The following is a 23,293-nucleotide window of genomic DNA, read 5'->3' on the forward strand; positions in this document are numbered from 1 at the left end:
TGAGAGAAGAAGAGGCAGCTGTGCAGCAAAGACACAGAATAACTGCAGCTTTGTGTCTTTTTCATTGTAGCTGAATTACGGGACAAACTGTTCCTTTTCACCTCAATAAGAAACGCGTAATATTTTCTCTGAATACCAGACGGGACGGTTGGCAACTCTAATAACTTATGAACAAAATAAAGTTCAACATCATTAACTTCATAGCACCACCCAGCTGTATAGAAACTCCGTCATGCTAGCTAGCACGCAGTACAGAAAAAGTCAGAATAACGAAAATAAACTCCACCTAAACTTGGTTTATATCTGACCCAGAGAGACTGCAGGTCATAACTTCTTACCTGAAGTTCAGTTCACACTTGGACCGGCGGCCGCCTCGGGTCTCTTTTCCTTCTGCGTCCCCTTTCCTTCATCCACCTGCTGCCTCCACCACTTGCTAATGTTACTGAATCTGTGGAAGCTCCGCGATAGCCACCACATGAAGTAACGAGTAACGACCCTATCTAAATCCCAGTAACGAGTAACGTGTTCCTGATTTTGGCATAATAACTAGTTACCGTGCTCGTTACCACAATAATAACGTAGTTACTGTAACTCGTTACTTAATAACGCGTTAGTCCCAACACTGGTTACTAACTTCACTGTATTGTGTTTTAATGTCGGTGTTATGTTTTAATGTTTTATTATCTGCGCCACAGATGCATAATGCCCCACAGACAGCTCAATCACGGTTATGGACAATGCTCCATCTTTGACTGGATCATAAATCTCCACTCGCGAATCTGATTGTGGAAAAGACAACCATAGTCCACTGACCTCATACGGTTCATTTAAAACAATAACTGTTAGGATGCCTGGGTCGTCGACCCAGGGTTTTTGAGTTTATGATATTGTTTATACTGTCTAGTTTTTGGTTTCTTTGAGTTCTGTCTTATGGCTTATGTCTCTGTCTTCTTTAGTTGCTCTGTCTCCCCTATCACCTGCATCCCCTTGTCTAGTTCGCGTCTATGTGTATCTTAAGTTCCTATATCCCCGTGTTCAGTCAGTGTTTTGTGTCTGCCCTGTTCCCACGTCTCTGTTCCCTTTGTAGTGCCTGCTTATGAGCCTGTGTCTTTGTTCAGTCTGTGTTATATGTTTCCTGTTTTACTTTGAAAGTCCATGTCTGATGTTAATGTGTCTGGTTTTGCTTCCTCTTGTCTCGTTAGGCCTGATTTGTCCCAGCTGTGTTTTCCTCCTGTTACTCATTCCCTGATTGCTCCCTCTGTGTATTTAAGCCCTGTGTTTCTCTGTGTCCGTGTCGCGATCTACCGTTTACCAAGCTGTGTGTTCTGTCAGTCCTCCGGTATTAGGTTGTTTTTTTTGATCGTTTCCAGTTATGTTATATTTGAGTTTTACATTAAAGCGGTTTTTGAGTTTACATCTGTCTCTGGAGTCTGCACCTTGGGTCCTTTTCCTGTTTGCACACAGCCGCACCTAACAATAGGTGTTATAACCTCAGGATAAAAATGCTCGGAAACTCAAGTGCCAAGTGCCTCTTTTTTTCTGCCAAGTATTTTCTCTATTTTAAACCTTTTGTTTTTGTCAATAGTCACCTGCTGTATCTCAGGTTCGTAAAATACACCTTTCACTGCAGCTCCTGTGAGATCCTCCAGTTTGTATACGGGAGGGTCTCTTCCTAAACGCTCCTTTATGGTAAAGTACTCGTCTGTGTAGGTCTGATGGTAACCCTTTCAGAATATGCCTTGTAGTTTAGATATTCTCTCTGTATCGCCCACATTAAATTTAAAAGTCACCGGTTTTTGGGGTTTCATTTTGTACAGGGTGTTAAAGACTGCTTTCTCATTATCTTTGCACACCTCGGTGGGGGTCGTTTTGATAGAGCTGTGATAAGACAGGTTATAGGACTGTACAAGATCTTGGATCACATTAACATATCTTGGCGAGTTAACTGATGTTAAGTATTTCCACATTTTCCCCTTTAAGGTGCGGTTAAAACGCTCTACCACACATGATTTCATTTCACTAAAGGTTGAAAAATGTGTGATGTTATGCTGCTCCATTAGTTTTTTAAATGTTTATTATAAAATTCCTTCCCTAAATCTGTTTGGAGTTTTTCAGGCACACGGCCCTCTCTCAGAATATCACCAAAAGCCTCAGCAACAGCCTGTCCTGTCTTGGTTTCAAGGCACCTAACCCATGCATACTTAGAAAACACATCTATGCATGTCAATAAGTACCTAACATTATCATCATCCGCAGAATATTCACGCATGTCAACCAAATCAGCTTGAAACTGTTTGTCAGTCCCGTTAACCAAAACTCTATTTCTGTATCCTTGCATTTCTGTATCCTCTATCCTTGCAGGTTTATGAAGAGTATATGTGTCATCTCCTTTTAAAAACGCTCCACGTCAGGTAATGACGGCTTTAAGCCTGTTGCCTCACTGACAGCGATACGGAGCTTCTTTACACTTCCTAAACCCCCTGGGTGTGCAGGGTTGGGATATATTTTTCTCAGCGTGTTTTCCATAATCACTCTGACCAAACACAAATACAAATGACCAGAAAAAAGTGTTAGCATACGTTTTTATTTCATTTTCTGTGTAGTGCACAGTAAGGTTTTTATAACAGATGTACATTAAATCTTGTGTCTCCCAGACCAGTAGTTTCCAATCATGTGGAGCAGCGCTGATTTAACTCCGCGGGTGTGATGATTGGTATTTAGCAGGTATCCGACATTCTCATCAGTGGTGCAAACAATGTGCGGCACTGATCTCAGTTCACACAGAAGACGCTCTGCAGTGCTGATGATTTGTGCTTTAGCCTCACTGACACTGTATGAGCAAACAAACAGACGGATGGCCGGGATGAATCGGGGCGTCCGGAGCTTTTCCATCACCTCATCATAGTAGGTCTCGAAGAAAAACACAGGCAGCTCAAACAGGCAACTGTGTTGTAACTGGCTGGGGTGACCGGATTGGCATCCATAACATGTCTCCTGCACGTACTCATTCAGTGCCATCGACAGCAGGTGGAAGGTTGCGAGTTTAATGTTGAGTTCCGTTTCCTCAGACGGGTGTGATCCTGCAGAGTCCTGTGAGCATCCTGGAGAGGGGGGCGGAGTCGGTGGGGTCTGGATTAGCAGTGCTGGAGGGGGAGACTCTGAGCGGTCCACAATATGGCAGATGTTGTCTGTAAAAGAAATCCACACATTGCATTTTTTTAAAATATCGAGTATAATGCCAACGTCTCTCACACAGAGACAACCTACCTTTTGTTTTTTTCTTTTTTCTGTCCTCAGGGTTTTGGATGATTTTTGGCCTGAACATGGCAGAAGGTAAACCAATCTTCGGGCCATGTGCGAGCTGATCATATACAAGACGCTTCCTAATATTCTCATAAGAAGAGTTGACCTTGTCTCTCTTGATAGTCTTATCGACCTCATTAAACACCCGCTGCAGTGCTCTCCAGTCTGACCACTGAATAAAAAACAAATCCTTAAACCATGATAAACGTTCTTCAAGGGTGAGGGGGTATGGGTTCAACCTCCAGCTTTCAAGGCCCCAGAGTGAAACCTCTGTAACGTTGAGGTTTCACCCGGTGCAATTGTGGCTCTTGTAACCATAAATGGTAAGCTGCTCTTTTGTCACACACTACATACACAATAGATGTGTTTTAGTGCAAATTGTACATTGCTACATTGTTTTGAATTACCCTCGGCCCGCAGTATATGTGGGCACCTGTCAAAGGTCATTTGGATTTACCAGACCGCTTTGAAAACAACATGAAATAAATGAATGTCTTTGTTGAGCCATCACTGGATTTATCCTTATCCTTCCTAAAGGCCGTTATAACCTTGCACTGCCAGTGTTCAGCTGCACCAGCTGTGACCTAATGTGGTCCCCCTCAGTTAAGGACTTCCAGGGTGGTGGATATTGGCCTGGCACCTTAAATTTCTGCACCCTGTTTTCAATGGATGTCTTTCAGTCTTTCTATGACATTAAGGTCATAAGTAGTTTACTGACAATTATTTAACATTTGAAATTAAAAGATCCGTCAGTCCATTCACATATATACTGTTCAGAGAAGGAATGTAGTTTAGAGCAAAGTGTAGTAGTGTGAAGTGGCTAAACACACTCACCAATTGTTCTAAAATAAGCAATTTATCAAAACATTAACAGTCTTTCACACATACATACGGTTTATACACTGTTTTAAAAAGAAGGGGTTGAAGACCTGATTGATTACAAAAAGTCTATTAAAATGTTCCGGGTAACCACAGAAATCTTAGTCAGTTATGTCTGAGAGAGAATGTTTATGACAGAAGTAATGCCAAAATCTCAACAAGCCAAAGTTACATACATGCTAAAGAGAAAGATCAAACAGTGCTGAAATTAGGAAGTGGGCAATATAGGGCTTCCCCAGTGAAATAACTGATCTGAAATAATTGAGGCACAAATTAATAAATAACATACTAGTAATCCACAGAAGGGGAGGCCTCTGGGAAAATGTAGAAAATCAATGGGAATTTCTACAGTAGCACGAGTTACCAGTCAATACCAGTCCTGGTATTGGTTATGTTGAAGTGATGGGTTTTATAATTCATTTTTGGTCCACTGAAGGGATTGTTTTGTAACCCCAATATTGATATTTTGTAAATAAAAAATATGACCTCAATTAAACCTTTAAATTCCCTGCACTTGTCATAGATATCTACATGATGTCCAAAAAATATACATCAAGTCCAAGGTTCTACTGTTGAACGCCATATTGATGTCCAGCTTAAATCATGGTTGGACCTCCAAATTGTTGAAAAAGTTCAAATGCAGTACAGACCTCCAGAATTGGTCATGGACCAACAGAACCAATATAGACACGATCTGTACATCTATCTGACTTTCTTTGTTTAGTTGGTAGCTAACTGAATTGTCTTACTCTTTTTTTATAGATGAAAGAAAATGTACCTGAAACATACAGTATGAAACAATGAGTGTCAGGTTTATATTTATAGTCTACATCACATTTAAGTGGTACCCATATGTCAATTTGTTTGAGCCTAAAACACAGACTACTCCATGACCCGAATTATTGTTTAATCCTTCCCATCAATACCTCTCAGTTCCACATCTCTAACTCATGTTATTCTCCATGCAGCTCTAACAGCAGTGGTCCAAACACAGCAGACTGTGCTGGCAGCAGTGGGAGAAGATGCTGAATTCAGCTGTCAGCTCTTGGACACTGAAGACGTCCTTCAGGTCACATGGCAGAAAATCTCACGTGATGTGGAGACAAATGTTGCCACCTACAGCAAGTACTATGGTCAGAGAGTGAATGATGGCTTTAACGATAAAGTCAAGTTTAAATACACTGGACTACAGAACTGCTCCATAGTCATCAGGAATGTGACGGAGCAGGATGAAGGATGCTATCACTGTCTGTTTAACACTTATCCTGAAGGCTCCTTCACTGGTAGAACCTGCTTCCAAGTCTATGGTAAGAACTTTTGCATTAATGTGTTTAAATGTGCTAGAAACTGATTTCATTTCAACAACATATTCCTTGCAATATCTCCTGATCCTTCACAGAGCTGCATGAACCTGTTGTTGATGTCAGAGAGTCAAACTCTGATGAAGAGTGGGTTGTTTCCTGTTCAGCCACTGGTCGACCTGCTCCCACTGTAACACTCTCACAACAACACCTCAGCTTCTCACAGTACAACACTGTCAGTGTGTCCAACACCAACGCTACATTCACTGTCACCACTACAGCTGTGCTCTCAGGTTCACGTAAACACAGCACACAGGTGGGATGTGCAGCACGAGTGCTCTCTGCTCCTCACAGAGAGGTGATGGAGACGATTCCTGAGGTCCAGCAGACGTCAGATTATCAGTGATGGTGAGAAACTGAGATGCAATAACAATGCATTGTGGTAGTATGCATTTTCTCTTTGATCAATAATTGATGTATTCATTTTGATCAGTGTCACATTTTTCCTGCTTTTTCAAGTTTCCTCCTGGATCATTGTATTAGCTGCAGTATTGGTGATGATGGTCTTTGTCAGTGTTGCTGCTCTGCAGCTACTCTTTAAAGAAAAAGACCAGATAACTTTCATTTTTCATTTCTTGTCATTTTTTTCTACACCAAAATCTATCCAATAATATCTGCATAACATTTTCTACTTGTGATTTAGTTATTAATTCTTTGCTTCATGATTCAATCGGTCTTTGTCTAGTATTAAATTTTATGTTTCCCATTTAATCCCACTGGCTTTAAAGTGTTTCACCAGATTTTTACGAAGTATTTCCAGTCTTTTGTTGTCTCTGTCCCAAATGTTCTGAAATGTGTTGCATGTATTAAAAGAAGTTGGACCAAAAAATGTACTATGTACTTATAAACTTACATTTATGAAAGCTGAACAAACATTGATATACTTGACTTGTGTAACAGTGAAAAGGCGATCTGTTTTTATTGATAAATATATATGTTTGCATTACTGTTATTTAGATTGCCATGTTAGAACGTAGCAAACAACATTGTTTGTTCCTCTATGGTTTCTTTATTTTTACAAATCTAAATGTTTTTTGTCAAAAGATTAATAATTTCATATTGAGGTCAGATGGTCAGCAGTTTTGATGTTTTTGCAGAGATTTTATTTTTTGCAAAATAGCACAAGTAAACATTAAAAGTAGTTCCTAAATCAAGGCATTTATTATTAAGGCGGCCATTATTATGGCCCTGTGTGGAAAAAGTGATTGCCCCCTAAACCTAATAACTGGTTGGGCCACCCTGAGTAGAAACATCTGCAATAAAGCGTTTGGGATAACTGGCAATGAGTCCTTTACGAGGTGCTGGAAGAATTTCTGCCCACTCATCTTTGCAAAATTGTTGTAATTCAGCCACACTGGAGGGTTTTTGAGTATGAACCACCTTTCCAAGGTCACAGCACCTCAATCAGAGTCACGTATGAACTTTGGCTAAGCCATTCCAAAGTCTTTATTTTGTTTTACTTAAGCTGCTTAGAGGTGGACTTGTTGGTGTGCTTTGGATCAAGTGCACTTCAGCTTGTGGTCGTGAACAGATGGCCAGACATTCTCCTTCAGGATCCCAGAAACTGGATTCTGTTCATCTTGACGTTGCATCTCCAGACTGAGAGATCTCAATTACTTTGTTTCTTATTTGCTTCTGAATTTCCTTGGATTGCGCCATGATGTGTAGTTTTTGAGGATCTTTTGGTCTACTCTACTTTGTCAGACAGGTCCTGTTTAAGTGATTGATTCAGCACAGGTTTGGCAGTAATCGGGCCTGGCTATGACTATGGAAAAATTGTATATTTTCTATTGATAAATGCAAATATTTTATGTCTGTTATGTGCATTGCCGTGTGGAGAATATAAGGAAAACAATTGTGTGGTTTACATTGTTTCTTCCTCTTAGATTTCTTGATTTTTTTAAAAATTGCAATAACTTTATGTTAATTTCAGTGCACTTTCACATTTCTTTAAATTCAAACTACAGTCCTGTGAATAACTAGAAACACTTCTAGCAGCACAAATGTGAGGTAATTGTTTTCTGCTTGACTTTATCAGTCTCTCATATTGTTGTGGAGGAATGTTGGCCCACTCTTCATTACAACGTTGCTTCAGTTCTTTGAGCTTTGTGGGCATTTATTTAAGCACAGCTCTCTGAATGTCCCAGGTTGAGGTCTGCACTTTGACTGGACCTTGCTTTTCAGCTATTCTGCTGTAGATTTGCTGCTGTGTTTGGGATCATTGTTCGACTGCAAGACCTAAACTTTACCTATTAAACAGTTAACTCTGTATTTTACACTTTATGTGAATATTGTTGCAGATTTCAATTATTAATGTTTTTATAACTTTGTTCTTTCTTATATTTAATATTATACAATATTTATACTTCATGTCTCTGTCTTCTTTTGAACACTCCAGCACAGCATCACTATAACTTTGTCCTCACTGACAATAAAGCTGTTTTATATATTTCATTGCAAATGTTTCAAGCAATTTGTAGCTGTATCTTAAGATATTTTGTTAATAATATAGTATTTTATATTGTTTTTTTCCCCATATTTGAGAAATATTTAACATGTAAAAGTCTGTTTATGTACAATTTGGTGATATTAGCCCTGATTATTGGAGGAACTTGTACATGAAGCAGATTTCTGAGACTTCAGATTTGAAGGTTGTTGTCATATAATCTAAATGATGGCAGATTAACGTTCCCTACCTCTGTCCTACAACCACAGGACTCCTTTGCATTCGACTGATAGAAATTTCAAGCTCAGTGTTAATGAAGATTTCAAAGGCCTTAGTGCAGGGGTAGGGAACGTCTAAAACCTGCAGGGACACCGGCCCTCGAGGCCTGGAGTTCCCTGCCGCTGCCTTAGTGTGAAAGGAATGAAGCTGTAGCGCCTCCCAGTGGTTGAAAAGAGGTACACAAGAGGTTTTTGCAACCTGCTGTTTAATGAAGGTAATCAGCTGGGACAAAGGTACATTATGAGAATAATATCTCTGACAAACCTCTACCTCAATTAAAAGATGCATTTTGATTTACATGAATGCATTTCATCTTCTCTGCAAAGGCTACACAACCTTCTTTGCCATTTGAGTGTGTCCAGTCCAGCTGAAACCAGCTCATTACTGATGGCATGAAAACGATCTGTGAGGTAACATTTTTACTGTCATTCATTCCTGTTGAAAACTTGTCACGTGTTTGCTTAGGTTCTTCTCAATAATCCTCCCGTATCCTGTGTGTGGTATCGCAAGAAATAAGTGGTTATATAAATATATGAGTATACATAATAGTTATTATTCATAGATACCTACATCCTAAGTTCCTGTTATTCTTCTGAAAGAAACAGAATGAATGTGTTGTTACAATGGTAATGCCAGGAGAGGCAGTATTAGTTCTGTGTTACATTAATGTGTAAGGACGTGGAAGAAGAGTGTGTCCTGTAGGAGGCAGTAGAAAATGGATGCTCATGTTCTGTACATGCCCTGAAAGTAAGGTTCAGTAAACCAGTGCAACGATACTCCGGTGTAAGGCTCAGTTATTGTATTTTTATTTTTTGAAGATGCAACATCTTTTTGGCGACGAGGACGTTTAGGGGGAAGGAGTTTGGGCGATCGGACTGAAAGAAAAGAGAAGAAAATAAAATGAAGGAGTCGGCTACAGGTTTGGCTAGCTTTTCAAAGAATGCAAAAGTTTTCGGCTGGAAATAGAAGGCAGTGACCTCGAAGCGGAAATGGCTACAATTGGCACGCTAGTACCGTTCGATCCAAAGAATCAGACTTGGGATGAGTACACGGAAATACTCGAGCAGTTTTTCGCAGCTAACGGGATCGACGATGCAGAGAAACAAAGAGCGATATTAATAAGTGTCGTCGGAGCAGCGACGTACAGCTTGATGCGAAACCTTCTCAGCCCGGCCAAGCCCAAAGACAAAACCTTCCAAGAGCTGGTGCTTCTGATGAAAAATCACTTCGATCCGAAGCCCAGTGAAATTGTGCAAAGGTACAAGTTCGACTCTCGCTCCCGCAAGCCGAATGAAACCGTCATGGAATATGTAGCGGAGCTGCGTCGCCTGGCACAGGATTGTAACTATGGTAACACGTTACAACAGATGTTGAGAGATAGGATCGTCTGCGGAATTAAGGATGACCGAATTCAGAGACGTCTCTTGTCAGAAATAGATCTCACTTTTGACAAAGCTCTGTCAATTGCAGTAGCCATGGAGACTGCAAATAAAAATGCACAGGATCTGCAGACCTCAGGGGCGTCAGCAAAATGTTTCAGTCTCACTAGAGGACAACAGGAGAGTCGTACCTTTAAAGCAGAAAATAAAGAGTGTTATCGTTGCAAAGGAACCAAGCACACAGCAGCAGACTGTAAGTACAAACAAGAAAAATGTCATGCTTGTGGTAAAGTGGGACACATAGCTAGTGAACTGGACATGTGTGTGCTTAATAAACTGGCAAATTACAGCAGGATTTTCCTATCCTCGGTCAGAAGGCACAGGTGACTTATATGATGAAAGAGAGGGTCCACAGCGATGAGAATTAGGGTTCTTTTAATCCAAACATCTCCAGAAGTGAATTCGTGTGAGTATATGTATATATGTGTGTGGTTCTGTAAAATAACAGAAATTACAATTAGCAAACAATTAAAGTCAACCAAACTGGTCTACATAATACAGAAAGGGTTGAACAGAACCACCCCCTGGTGGACACAAATGTGCTGCTGCACAGGGATAGACTCCATCTTTACTTTGGGCAGCTCAGTTCACAAGGGTAGCGCCATTTTGGTCAAATCAGCGTGAATATACAGTGTCTCGTGGCTACACAAACCGCTGGAAAACTCTATAAAGGCATCACACAATGTACATAGGCAAGTGTATGATAAGTCACAACCATAGAACAAAAAAATACAAGGCACTTACTTATCATTCACGCACGACACATGTTCAGTACAACAGCCCAGCTCCACCAGCGCTATCACGGTGAACCAGCGCAAACACAAACAAAGGATGGGAGGAATGTACCATCTTAGCAGTGGTTAGAGGGGGTCTGTGGAACAGTCTATATACACAAATCACAGGGGTTTTCTACAGCCGCCCCCTAATGTGTATAGCACATTAGTAAACATCAAAAACCCATGTGAATATAGCTAAGGACGTTCAGCTGACAGTTCAGGTAACGTGATAAGTTTTGACACAGGCCGTTGGTATTTATGTTCCCCAATGGCGACTTCAGCTACTCGCACCTGTCCATCCGGGCTGGGAAATACCTGTGTTACCCGTCCTACGGGCCAGGAAGCCCGTGGGAGCTGATAGTCCACCACCATGACAGTCTGTCCCACTTTCAAAGGTGGAGTAGTCTGGTTCCACTTCTGGCGAGGCTGCAGTCCAGGCAGGTAGCGCTGAATGAACTGAGTCCAGAACCGGTCCGCTATGACTTGGCTGTGACGCCATTTTCGCCTTCCAAGTTCTTCTCTGGTGCCATATACTGCCTGGGGAAGGGAAGCATCGCGCCGCCCCATGAGCAACATATTTGGCGTGATCGGGTCAACATCTGCAATATCCGAGGAAACGTATCCCAGTGGCTTGGAATTAAGTATGCCCTCTACTTCAATAAGAACAGTAAGCAACAAATCCTCTGGCACCGCTTGACCTTTGAGGGCAACTTGAAGTGCAGATTTGACTGAACGGATCTCCCGTTCCCAGGCTCCCCCAAAATGTGGAGCATGTGGAGGGTTGAAGTGGAAAGTGATGCTCTGTTCACTGAGCTTCTCCTGCAGTCGTGGCTCCATCACTTTGAATGCCTCCTGCAGCTCTCTGTCTCCTCCTCTGAAATTGGTGCCCTGATCACTCAGTATCTCAAAGGGTTTTCCTCTTCGAGCAATAAATCTGCGCAGAGCCATGAGAAAGGAATCAGTGTCCATACCAGTGAGAAGGTCGAGGTGAATGCAGCGGGTCGTAAGGCATTTAAATATAATGCCCCACCGTTTTTCTTGTCTCCTGCCTATCTTTATAGTGAAAGGGCCAAAACAGTCAATTCCTGTGGACCAGAATGGCGGCTGATTTAATCGCAAGCGGGTAGCAGGGAGATCAGACATCTTCGGTGAAACAGGCTTGGCTCTCCACTTCTTACACTCCAAACAGCGATACTGATGCTTCCTTATGGCCTGTCTGCCTCTTAAAATCCAATACCTGCGTCTCAATTCAGCAAAGACACGTTCTGGGCCAGGATGCAGGAGACGTGTATCATAGTCTTTGATGATGAGCTGAGTAGTAGGATGGTCTGGTGACAACACGATAGGATGCAGAGTGTCAACATCCATCTGCTCTGCTCGCCGGAGACGTCCACCTACTCGTATGAGGCCAAGCTGACTGTCATATTCAGGAGAAAGGTTGCTCAGTCTGCTGTCTTTGTACACCTCTTTCCCAGATTTAAGGGTGTGTACTTCAACAGGGAAGCTTTCTTGTTGCGCCTGTTTGAGAATTTGAACTTCTGTCTCTAGTCGTTGTGCCGCTGACATAGGGAGGCCAGCCGCCCCGTGAGAAGACAGGTGGGTGGCCTGCACCAAATCAGCCCAGGTGTTGTATGCAGGATCAGACTGTGCCAAATCTGTAGTGACATAGGCACAGAAAGCTGATTTCTTTAACTCAGTATTATCTTCAGTGTCTGTACTCACAGTAGGTCGTGCTGGCCACTGCTCAGATGCTTGTCTCAGGAAGGGGGGCCCATCCATCCACTGGCTAGGTTTTGACAGCTCACGTAATGGTTTTCCCCGGGTGATGTCATCTGCTGGGTTCAAAGCCGAGGGGACATACCTCCAGCTGGCGGCCTCAGTCAGCTCCTGTATTTCGGCAATACGAGTACACAGCAAAATCTCCAGTGTTAATTCAACTCCTATAGTGTTAAAGTTAACACTTTTCCAGTGTTTATATAATTCTCACTGGTTTAGAGTTAAAGTAACACTTTGCAAAGTGTTATTATTTTAACTCCATTGTAGTGTTAAAAATATAACACCCATAGTGTTAAAATTTCACTCTGTATGGTGTGAAGTGTCTTCACTCAGAGTGTAACTACCTAACATTTATAGTGTTGTTTTAGGACACTGATAAGTGTTCACTTTTACACTGGCTTGGGTTAACTCTTTTCACTGAGGGTGTTACTACACAACAACTATGGTGTTATTTATGACACTTTTAAGTGTTTATTTTCACACTGGATTGTGTTGACTGTTTTCACTTAGAGTGTTATTCTGTAACTTTTACAGTGTTATTTTGGCACTTTAAAGTGACATATATGAGCTTTTAAATACTAGTCTGTATTAATTGTCTGAATACAAAAATGCATTAAAGTGCAATTACTGTATGACTACTGTGTTACATTCAGTGAAAATCCTTGTTAAGTCCCTTTACAGGATAAAAGGAGAAAACATAAAATTGGTCACATAAGCATTTTAATAAATATTAAATTCCAAGCACCATACAGCATACGTTCACAACAAAAATAATGGCACAATGTACAGACCATCATCATCACCATAAGCACTTTGCAAATCAAAGGGCTTGTATATTTCAATACAGTCTGCTTTAACAACATCTTTTTCATCCGTTTCAAACACTTTATAAGCATGGCAATGTTCACTGAAATTTTCAACCACAAGCTTCTGAACTATGAAGTAGGTGTGACTATTGACCAAAACTATTGTTTTTATTCTGCAAAACACCGGCATCTCATGTTCAGAACCACAACAAATGACCAATCCTGTTCTGTACTCAGTCCCATTAATGTTAACCCAATTAGCAGAGAAAGCCTCTTCTGCAACAGCAGGCAAGCCTAGGGAGATCATTTCACTATTTTCCTCACTATCAACATCAAATGATTTCAAGGGCCCATACTCAACATGGCTTAAAGGACATGTCTCCCACTTGTATGCTATGGATGTTTGATGTTTTTTGGCAAGTGACACTGTGATGTTCTTAAAGTTCTTAAGGGTGTCTTTGAACACCCTATGTTTAGCCTCACCTCTCATGCTCCATACATGCAATAATGGCCCAATTTTTCTGATGCAAGTTGGGTAGTGCAACATAAAGTGGTGTTTGGGAATCATGTTCCTACCTGGATACAACAATTTGAACAAGTCATGATGTTCCATTGTTAAATGTTTTAGAAGCACAGTCATGCCATGTGTAACAGATGGAGAGAATATGATGTTAATTATTTGCAACAATAGCAATAGCATAGTCCAGTTCTGATTTCCTTTTGGCACAATATCACCAAAAATTAAAGGAATGTTTCTTATCAGACAAAGAGTCTGAATGGAGTTAAGACCTATACTATTACCACTACTGTCTAAGTTCACCCTTGTTGGACGATTTTTGCTCTCCAAGTAGCCATAGTCAAAAGCATAGATCCGTGACAAAAGAGCAGGTTTCGGCAGAAAATTGTCTGACAGATATTCCAACAGTAACTTTATCTCATATTGTGCTACCCCTTCGAGAATATCATGCATAATGTCCAAGGAAAAGTTCTGGCAAACATGAAAGAATTGAAGAGTGTTCAGTGTAGAATTCTTTCTTAAGCCAAACACATGTAGCTTTTGAGGATCAGATTGCAACTCACTGCAGTGCATTTCAAAAAGTTCTTTCCCTCGTAAGATGATCTTTGGATCATCCTCAGTATACACACTCTGTGCATCCTGTTTTGCAATTAAACACAAACGACAAAAGTAACGTCCACTGAAAGACTCAACAAAACCCAAAATTGAGTGCATCCCCAAGTTGTCCCCAGTTATCTGACATATAGTGCCATGGACCTTTTCAGATGAGAAGGGTAAATCAATGCCATGGCTCTCCAAAAACTTTATGTCATCAATCAGAGGCTGTAAAATAGGATCAAAGCCGTATTTTTTCACATCTTCTGCATGAAACAATGCAACCAAATGAATGTTCATCAATGCAGAATTTAACTTTGGAGGCAGATTTCTGAGGACAAAATAGATTGCACCAACTTTGGAACCAAGTGGATTAGCAGTCTCAAAGTCATCATAATAAAGCTGAATTTGCAAAGAAGTCTGTGGTTTTGAAAACAATGGATGAGACTTATAGTAACTCCCATCACAAAAGTCTTCATATCTGTCTTCTTTTGATACACATGGTTTAGCAAGCAGCTCGCAAATATAAGAATTGCGACATATAAATTTGATTGTTTCCAAAATTGGAATGTACACAAAAGTGTCTTTTACTGGTACCTGGTCATAAGTGCCTGATTTTTTATTTAACCTTGTATCATAGCGTATTCCTAAAGTCTTTTCCACTGGATCCACAATTCCCCATTTTTCACGGAAATATGACTTTCTTTTAGCTTCAGTGTCGAACTTCTCAACTGGATTGTCAAAAGTCTCAAGACATTTTTCCACTGGAGATCTAACAGGATTTTCTGTTGGCACAACGTTCAGTACTTTATGTTTAAACTCACAGTGCAGTCCATCAGCAAAATCTTCCAAATCACAAACAAGTGATGACACAAAACTATTTGCCAAACCACTACCATTGAGTTTACCAATAATTTTAGTGCAAATTGCTTCAGAATTTTTTTTAATTCTTTGACCTGACCCATTGTTTTCAGAACACCCAACCTCTAGGCTCTGAGTAACACTTGTTCCTGCAACTGCTATGTCTGTATCTTGTAATCTGTCAAAATCAGCTTGAAATGACTCTGAGGGTTCTGCATCACCACTTTGACAACAATCTTCATCATGAACACTATTTAAATGTTTTTTTAAACCAGAATATGTAGTGAACTGACGGCTGCAACCATCTTGTGAACAAGCAAACTTAAATTTGGTGCTTGGATAAAAACTGTGACCTAGTCGCAAATGACTTATCAAAGCCTGACTGGTGCTATGCAGAGTTTGACAGATAAAACATTTAAACATGGTTCTCATTCAACATTTTGGCACGCAACTCACGAACACGTGGTGACTCATCTGTTGAGGTGGCATCAATGTTGAATATGGTGGTCTGCACAAAACTGTAGAGATGAACCAGTGACTCGTCGTAAGATAAGTTGAACACGTAGTGGGATTTGAAAAGTTCATCAAAAGCACTGAGTGAGCTGGTGGCTTGGCAGGGGATGAGCTGTTTGTCCACTGCGATGTAGAAGGTGTCAATGCTGTTCTGGGTTCGACCAACAGCGAGGATGTATGGTTGTTTACCATCTCTTGCTTGCAAGTGTTCATCAATGCTGCAGCATGACTAAAAACAAATGAGATATTGACATATAGGCCTAGCTTATACTTGCTGAGTATGAACCATTCATTCAGTTTGACATTATGTGCCTTGCTAACTTATTACAAAATACTAAGACACATACTTCATGGAGAGGAAAACTAAAAAGTGCAAAAACTGAAAAAGTGTTTTGTAGGATTTTAAAAAGTGAGACAACATATTTACCTTGTGAAAGTGCACCATTTTGTGTGCTGCATCAGTTGGACTTATTTTGGTTCTCCTCTTTCGTCCAGCTGTGGGTGGCAAAAGTTGAAGGAGTAGCAGCAGAGAGGCCATGTCACTGTCCCAGTCTGTGTATGGTTGAATTTATAAAACAATTTCAAAATGACAGGTAAAAATAAATATTATTAAAATCAAACAAGCATGGTGCGACGCCTACCATTTGCATCACTCTCTGTTGGTTTCTCAGCAGCTTTTATCAAACGACACAGGTCAGTTGACTGAGTCAGCTGTTTGGCTTCTTTAATAACCTTTGGCTTGAATGACATGTCCCACTTCTCAAGCAACTTGGTGGCTGTTTCAGCACCAAACAGCAGCAGGAAGTCTTGATTGACCTGTTCATCATACACACAGGACATAAAGACAGTGCTCAACATTGTTTACATTGCAATGTGATTTTGACCAATATGGGATATAGCCTGACTGGGATGACCAATGATCACATCTTTTACTGTTGCCATCCACATCAGCAAAACAAAAAAAAAAGGATTAACAGTTGAAAATATCAAGTGATTTGACTTACTAGTCCTTTGACATCCAAAAAGCGTGGAAATGTTTTGAAGACATCTGCAGTTCTTTGTGGATCATGCACCAGATCCTGGCGATGTTGGAACGTCATTTTCATCTTCTGAAATACACAGGGCAAGTTGGGAACCACCATGTTTTGAATTTCAATTTGTATAACAATCTACAGTATAAATGGTGTCAACTCAAAAATACAAAAGACATTTTCTGTTCTCAATTACCTCTTTTGCAGCCTCTGACACAGAAACATTTGGTGCAGAACTGTCTTTGCTGGATCTACTGCGGCCTGCAGGAATGCCCTTTTCCCTGAGGTCACTGTCACTTGATGAAAGTGATATAGTGTCCGTGAGGGAAGATAATGTATCCGAGGAGGATGGTGTGGAATGAGCTAAAGGACAAAAATCTTTGGGAGAGATGATTTGGTTAACTTTCTTTAGGCTACTCCACAATGCCATTAATAACACAATTTCAATGTTCATGTTCAGACAACATTCTATACAAATATGACCCAGCCCTGTCCACTGTCATGTATATTGCATGAAGACAGGTCAATGTCATCTGCATCAAGAGCAAAAGAACTTGGCTCTACATTGAGTGGGCTATACTCTGAAAATTTAAGTTATGATAACATTTACCTTCATCTGAAATCTTTTCACGTATTGTCAGGCATAGGTCTGGTTGGGCCTCCAGTAACTCCAGAAAAATGTCTTCTTCGACAGCTGTGTCAGTTTCATCGAAAATATCAAGGTCAGCAGCATCCGGAAGTCCAAACTTGGTTTTGGCTTTACAAAAAGATAAGCATAATGTCACCTAAAACGCCTGAAAAACTTTTTTAAAAACTAATTTTGACTTTTTTATTTAGCTAATATTTATTAACAGCTGTTTTACCTGTCTTTAAAATGGTTAAATTAGACAAGTCTGCAGCAACAATATAGGCCTAGGCCTACTGCTCTGTACTGTTTTTAATGTCACACATTAAAATAAAATGTGTTAACATTTAATTCGTTTTTTAAATAGATGAGATGCAAACATGATGAACTGATACATGTGCAACAAATTTTGTTCTGCCAGGTTATCTTACCTTCACTGATGAATTCTAGATAAGTGAATCCTGCGTGCAATTTAATGTACTTCTTTACATTGAGGTATTTCACTTTCAGCAACATGTCTTACAACAGCACCTGGTGGAGAGAAGGGGGCACAGAATATTTTTTACCATATATTTAAACCATAGCTTAAGTGGCAACAAATCCGGACAACTTTAAGAAAATATTAGGCTATACATTGTGTGATGATCTGTGAAGGGGTGACAGACCACTTCAACCTCAGGAACATAATTTGGCTTCCCCCTGCGCACTAAAATAGCTGAACTTGGGTACACAGAAATAGCATCCAATGAATTATCCACCCATCCACATGTTTATAAGACGACAACGGCGATCTTCTCGTCTGCACGCAGGCTAGATACTTAGTTCTGCTATGTTGCGAGTAAATCGCTGTAGCCTACTTGGGGAAAAGCATCTCTGTTTAAACCATGTCAGGATGATAATCCACATAAAATTTCCTGTTGAACGCACACCTGCCTTCATCACGCTTTCACTTATGACAACAAATATCCCTTATACTGTAAATTAATGAGTGCAAGTCTTACATTTATATCGGGAGTTTCTGACACATGCACAGCCGTCTGGCTAGTTGCTACTTTGTGGTGGTTGTTTTGTGACACGACATGCTAGGATTATCAGTGGAGGCGACGTCAACGACCCTCAGTCGTTATATACCGCTTGGTCTTAAACACTGGATGGTAGCCTATTTCACTAAAACTGTAGAAAAGGGGAAAATGTTCCCTTAGATTAGGCCTACTACAACATAGGGCTGCTCGATTATGGCAAAAATGATAATCACGATTATTTTCACTGAAATTGAGATCTCGATTATTTGACGATATTTATTTAACAATAACAATGTATTGAATAATGACTTTAAAGATTGTCAAAAAATAATATAAAATAGTGTGCAAATACTGATAACAGTGCAAATGTTTGCAATATAAAAAATAAATGAAAAATGTAAACATCTATGTTTAGTGAACGTTGCAGTGTTGCTCTGTGGTGCAGCTACAACACTGTAGCAAAGTTTACACACTATGTCTACTTGATCCACGTCTGACTCCGCGAACCCATAATGTTTCCACACCACTGAAGTTTTTTTTTTACCTCTCTTTTCAACCAACGGCAGTCACTCTCCTCTCCAAATAACTTCTGCTTAGCTTTCCGAGCTTCCCTCGGGTCCTCTTAATTGTTGTGACACGTGTTCGAAATGCAGAGAGGTGCGCTCGATTTGCCACACGGAGCAGCGCGAGAGTAAAGCACGAGGGATGGGCTAATAATCGGCTCAGTCATTTTTAATGATCGTTGAAAGCCCAGATCGTAATCGTGATTAAAATTCGATTAATTGAGCAGCCCTACTACAACATGTATGATATATCCTAACCGTTAGCAAGCAATCCATGCACAAACGCAGCGCGCCTTGCTTGGTCACTAACATCTAACAGAATTCCATAACCCCCTGCCACTTCAAAGATTTGTAGGCTAGGCTACTGCTAAACTCGCTGGTAGCACGTGTAATTAGCCTATCTTGACGCTTTCCAAAACTTGACTTGAACGTCTCCATGTGATTGTTTAGTTCACTTTTAAATAGGATATTTCTGAGGCGAATGTTCGCTTCCCTTAAAAGCAGTGGGCTAAACGCATTTGTCTTAGCTGCCAGCTAGGCTACCACAAATTCAAATTTTAACATTACATTTAACATATCCAGAGGATAGCTAACTCCTCCCTCGTTTCATTTAATAAGCATTGAACACTGGAAAGCATTTCTCTTATGACATTAGAACTAACTAGAATTGAGAATTATATTAAGCACGCATTTATTTTCGCTGCAATATTAACTTGTTATAGAGGATAGTTTAGCTACCTAAGCTAACGAATCCCATCTCTTACCGCAGATGAATACACTCCACATTAGGAAAATATTGCATGCTTCTGATAAATAATGTTATAGGCTAGTTAGTTACAATATTTAATAATGATAAAATAACATAGGTCTTGTTGTATAGTTCTTACCTGAACAACCTCCTCGATCTTGACAGCAAACTTCTGGCGGACTCCTTCATGCCCATGAGCGCGAAAAACCCGGATGTGGAAATCAACTCCAAATGAGTGTTATAGTATTGACTCTTTGAAATAACTCCGGCTACAGAGCTTTTTCAGCACCGTTAGTGTTACTGTAACTCTCAAACCAACACTTTTCAACTCGAAATTTTTAACACCAGTAATTTTAACTCACATCAACACTTCGGATTTTGCTGTGTACCTACAAACACTTTATAGTGGCAGGACTCGGACTGGATCCAGTTCAACACAGTGGTAGAATCGGTCCATAAAGTAGTCTCACTAATGGGCAGAGTAAGCTCACTGAGGAGGAGTCTAGACAGTTGTGCCCCAGCTAGTACGGCACACAGCTCTAAACGGGGAATTGACAGTTTCTTGCGGGGAGCTACACGTGATCTGGCCATGATAAAGGCAGTGTGGACCTCATGTTCTGCCGATTTAAATCTCAAATATGCCACTGCTCCGTAAGCACTCTCTGACGCATCACAGAATACATGCAGCTGGAAAGTTCCCTCTTGGGTTGCTGGGGCTATGTAGCATCTAGGCAGACAGATTTCTTGTAGATACTGTAGCTCACTCACCCACTCTTGCCACCGCTGGAGTAACTCGCCCTCGATGGGATCATCCCAGTTCCTGTCATTCTGCCACAGACGTTGAACAATAACCTTTGCCCGGGTCGTGAAGGGGATGATGAAGCCCAGTGGGTCGTATTGAGAGGCGAGGATGCTGTAGATATTTCTCATGGTTGACTCCTGAGGAACCACTGGCCGACATCTGTAGGCAATCTGGTCTGTGGAGCAGTGCCATGCCAAGCCTAAGGTTGGTTCTTGGGGATCTGGTTGGTGTTCAGTCAACCACAGCTCGCAGGTAGGGGACTTTGCTTCAGAGGGGAGATGACCAATGGCCTCTGGGTAGTTACTTGCCCACTGTCGGATTTCGAAACCACCAGTAGATAGCAACTCTCTGATGTTATCGACAAGTGGTCGTGCCTGCAAAGCAAAGGGCAGAGATTGCAAACAGTTATCGACATAAAATGAGCGCAGCACTGAGTCTAGTACTTGTTCATTGCCATCTTTATGATCCTGCACATGGCGCTGAAGGGCATACGTGGCACAACAGGGGCTGCATGTGGTTCCAAAGGGCAGGACACACCACTCATAAATGTCCGGGCTCCGATCTCTTTCCATATCTCTCCACACGAATCTCAGCAGGGGCCGGTCATGCGGAAGAAGCCGCACCTGATGGAACATACCTCGTATGTCCCCACTCACAGCAACAGGGTGCTCCCTAAATCTCAACAGGACACCTATTAAGGACGGACCGAGAGTTGGACCTGGTAGCAGCTGATCGTTAAGGCAGTCTAGCCTGTATTGGAAGGAACAGTTGAAAACTATCCTAGGCTTATTGTTATGATGCACAATATGATGGGGAATGAACCAGGATTCATCTGTGAGGTTTGCCTCTTCAGGAGTGAGTTTTCTTACATAACCTGCTTGTTCCAGTTTGTGTATTTCTGCATTGTACACAGCCGCTAGATCAGGATCTTTAATCAGGCGCTTCTCTGTGGACCGAAGGAGAGCCATCACTGCGTCATGGTCAGTTCGTAGTTTAGTGGAGTCTCTGCGGCGGAGCAGAGGAGTAGCATAACGAGCTACTCCATCCACCTGTACACGTTCTGTGGTTTTCTGCAGTAACTCCAGTGCCTCTTTGTCTTGTTTAGAGCGAGTTACCTCTTTCTCTGATCGAAAGGGGAGCACATCTAACTGCCACAGCTTCTCAACGTTCTGTCTTAACGCTTGAGAAGGAGATGGTAACAGGGATGTGTGCAGACATGAAGCTTCAGTAGGTAGATGTAGAAAGGTAGCCGGTCCCTGGATGGCCCAACCGAGGTTAGTGTTGACAGCAACAGGGCTGCCTAGTGGACCGACTTTGACAGGTGACAGAGGGGTGATGAGCTGGACATTATCTGAGCCTATAAGAAGCATAGGCTGCACATCCTTAAATGCTTTGATGGGAACGTCGGCCAGATGTGGATATCTCTGACGGAGTATGTCCACTGGGCAGGATTGTTTTGCCAGATTAAGTTCTTTAGCAGTGAAGACACGTCTGATGTGATGTTTGATTTGGGGAGAGCTGGGTGCACTTAGTTCAAAAGAAACCGATGCGCCTTGTAACTGTGACACCTCCTGCCTGATGGTTCGTAGTTTGAGGGACTCCTCTGTGATATTTAATTGCAGGTAATGAACCGCTGCAGATAAAACAATAGTCCGCTCTGATCCATCGTCAAGAATGGCATAGGTGGACAGAGATCGCCCATTGTTGTGGAGGGTAACTGGGACCACTTTAAGCATGACTCTGCCTGAATGAGTGACTTGGTCCAAATACACCATGCTGGAGGCTGTACTCAATGTCAGGATACTCTTGTTTGAGCGAGAGGCAGCTTCATGAAGGATCTGAAGGTGTTGTTCTCCACAGGTGGCACAAGGTTTCTTCAGATTGCAACTGTCAGGCTGGTGACTCCGACCACATCTCCAGCATCTCTTATTGTCATTAATCCATGTAATAATCTGTGTAGTACTCAGCTTACTGAAGTCAGAACAGGAACTCAAGTAATGTTCTGTACTGCTACAGAAGGGGCAGTAGGGCTTAAATTTCTCTCTTTTCTTCCCTTTCATAGGTTCTTTACTGTCAGTAGGGGCTGAAGTGGTATTAGCCGTCGGTGTTGTAGGCTTGTCAATGCCATAGTAGACTGATGAGGATGTCTTTAATGGTCGTGATGACTTGTCTCTACGATCTGAGCGGGGTTTATCAGATATGTAGCTTTCTGTAGCCCTTCGTGATATCTGTATGGCCTGTGACTTCCTCTCCAACCACTGTGCAAAGTCAGGGAGAGTATAGGTGTTAGCTGAGTCACTCCGCAAGATGCCCTTTGCAAGACAATATTCAGCAAAACTGTCTTGATAGGAGAAGGGGAGTTTACTCAAAAGCCTGTCCACATGGGAGCCACACTCTAATTCGCTCTTAGCGGCTCCTTCCATGGAGTTTAGTAGTCCCACCAAACTACTAACTGATAGAGCAAAGTCTTCAAACCCTTGTGCATCTCCAGCTTTCACTGTAGGAGCTCTCAAAATGTTGTTAATTTCACCTTGGACTAATTGGCGTGGTTGTCCATAGCGCTGCTGTAGAGCCTGCATTGCTTTAGTGAAAGGCATAGTGTCATGCACATACCTCTTTGCAAGCTGAAACGCAGGAGGAAACTTTAGATGATCCAGCAGTACTTGGAATTTGTAATCCTCAGACAGGTGTGGGTGTGGTCCCAAAACTCCATCCAGACCTTTCTTCAGTAGCAGGAAATCACTTTCTTTTCCTGTGGTGAAGCGGATCAGGTTGGGTTTTGGGATGCCATAAGAAGAGGAAATAGCCATCTCCATCAAGTTCGGTCTCTGAGAGGAAAGCAGAGATGAGGAGTGTTGTGGGCTGCTCTGAATTACATCATGCTGTGAACTGACAGGTGGCGGTGCAGCTGGAGCAGGATGCTGATAGGTATACTGTGAGCTAACAGCAGGT

At 41.5% G+C, this 23,293-nt stretch overlaps 3 protein-coding genes across 3 annotated transcripts; 1 reads left to right on the forward strand and 2 right to left on the reverse strand.

Moving 5' to 3' along the window:
• Positions 1 to 5,092: 5,092 nt before the first annotated feature.
• LOC120714064 (OX-2 membrane glycoprotein-like) lies at positions 5,093 to 8,357 on the forward strand (the record flags this gene model as incomplete). The annotated part of the gene is made up of 2 exons (XM_040000098.1): positions 5,093 to 5,489; positions 5,582 to 8,357. Coding segments are annotated over 2 exons (705 nt in total), but the record flags the coding sequence as incomplete, so codon positions are not given.
• A 7,065-nt stretch (positions 8,358 to 15,422) lies between these two features.
• Positions 15,423 to 17,722, reverse strand: LOC120714065. Its single transcript, XM_040000099.1, has 7 exons — positions 17,638 to 17,722; positions 17,192 to 17,338; positions 16,778 to 16,944; positions 16,555 to 16,659; positions 16,192 to 16,366; positions 15,978 to 16,102; positions 15,423 to 15,779 (listed from the first exon to the last, which is right to left on the reverse strand). Exons 1-7 carry the CDS (start codon positions 17,720 to 17,722, stop codon positions 15,453 to 15,455), a joined length of 1,131 nt encoding a protein of 376 aa, XP_039856033.1. The 3' UTR covers positions 15,423 to 15,452.
• On the reverse strand, positions 16,670 to 22,733 carry LOC120714406. The gene is made up of 3 exons (XM_040000605.1): positions 19,679 to 22,733; positions 17,192 to 17,737; positions 16,670 to 16,959 (listed from the first exon to the last, which is right to left on the reverse strand). The coding sequence occupies exon 1, from the start codon at positions 22,399 to 22,401 to the stop codon at positions 19,903 to 19,905; it is 2,499 nt and encodes an 832-aa protein (XP_039856539.1). The 5' UTR covers positions 22,402 to 22,733; the 3' UTR covers positions 16,670 to 16,959; positions 17,192 to 17,737; positions 19,679 to 19,902.
• Positions 22,734 to 23,293: the final 560 nt, after the last annotated feature.

Source organism: Simochromis diagramma, unplaced genomic scaffold, assembly GCF_900408965.1.
Source record: "Simochromis diagramma unplaced genomic scaffold, fSimDia1.1 OVJJ01000596.1, whole genome shotgun sequence".
Taxonomy (NCBI): domain Eukaryota; kingdom Metazoa; phylum Chordata; class Actinopteri; order Cichliformes; family Cichlidae; genus Simochromis; species Simochromis diagramma.

Bases quoted from the DNA above. Each gene is read 5' to 3' on its own strand.
- LOC120714065 (XM_040000099.1), bottom strand. From the start codon at position 17,722: ATGTTGCTGAAAGTGAAATACCTCAATGTAAAGAAGTACATTAAATTG. The intron at 16,367-16,554 runs GTAAGTCAAATC...TATGATGAACAG, and splicing joins TTTTGGATGTCAAAGGACTA to GTCAATCAAGACTTCCTGCT. The intron at 15,780-15,977 runs GTAAATATGTTG...ATTTGTTTTTAG, and splicing joins AAATGGTGCACTTTCACAAG to TCATGCTGCAGCATTGATGA.
- LOC120714406 (XM_040000605.1), bottom strand. From the start codon at position 22,401: ATGAAAGGGAAGAAAAGAGAGAAATTTAAGCCCTACTGCCCCTTCTGT.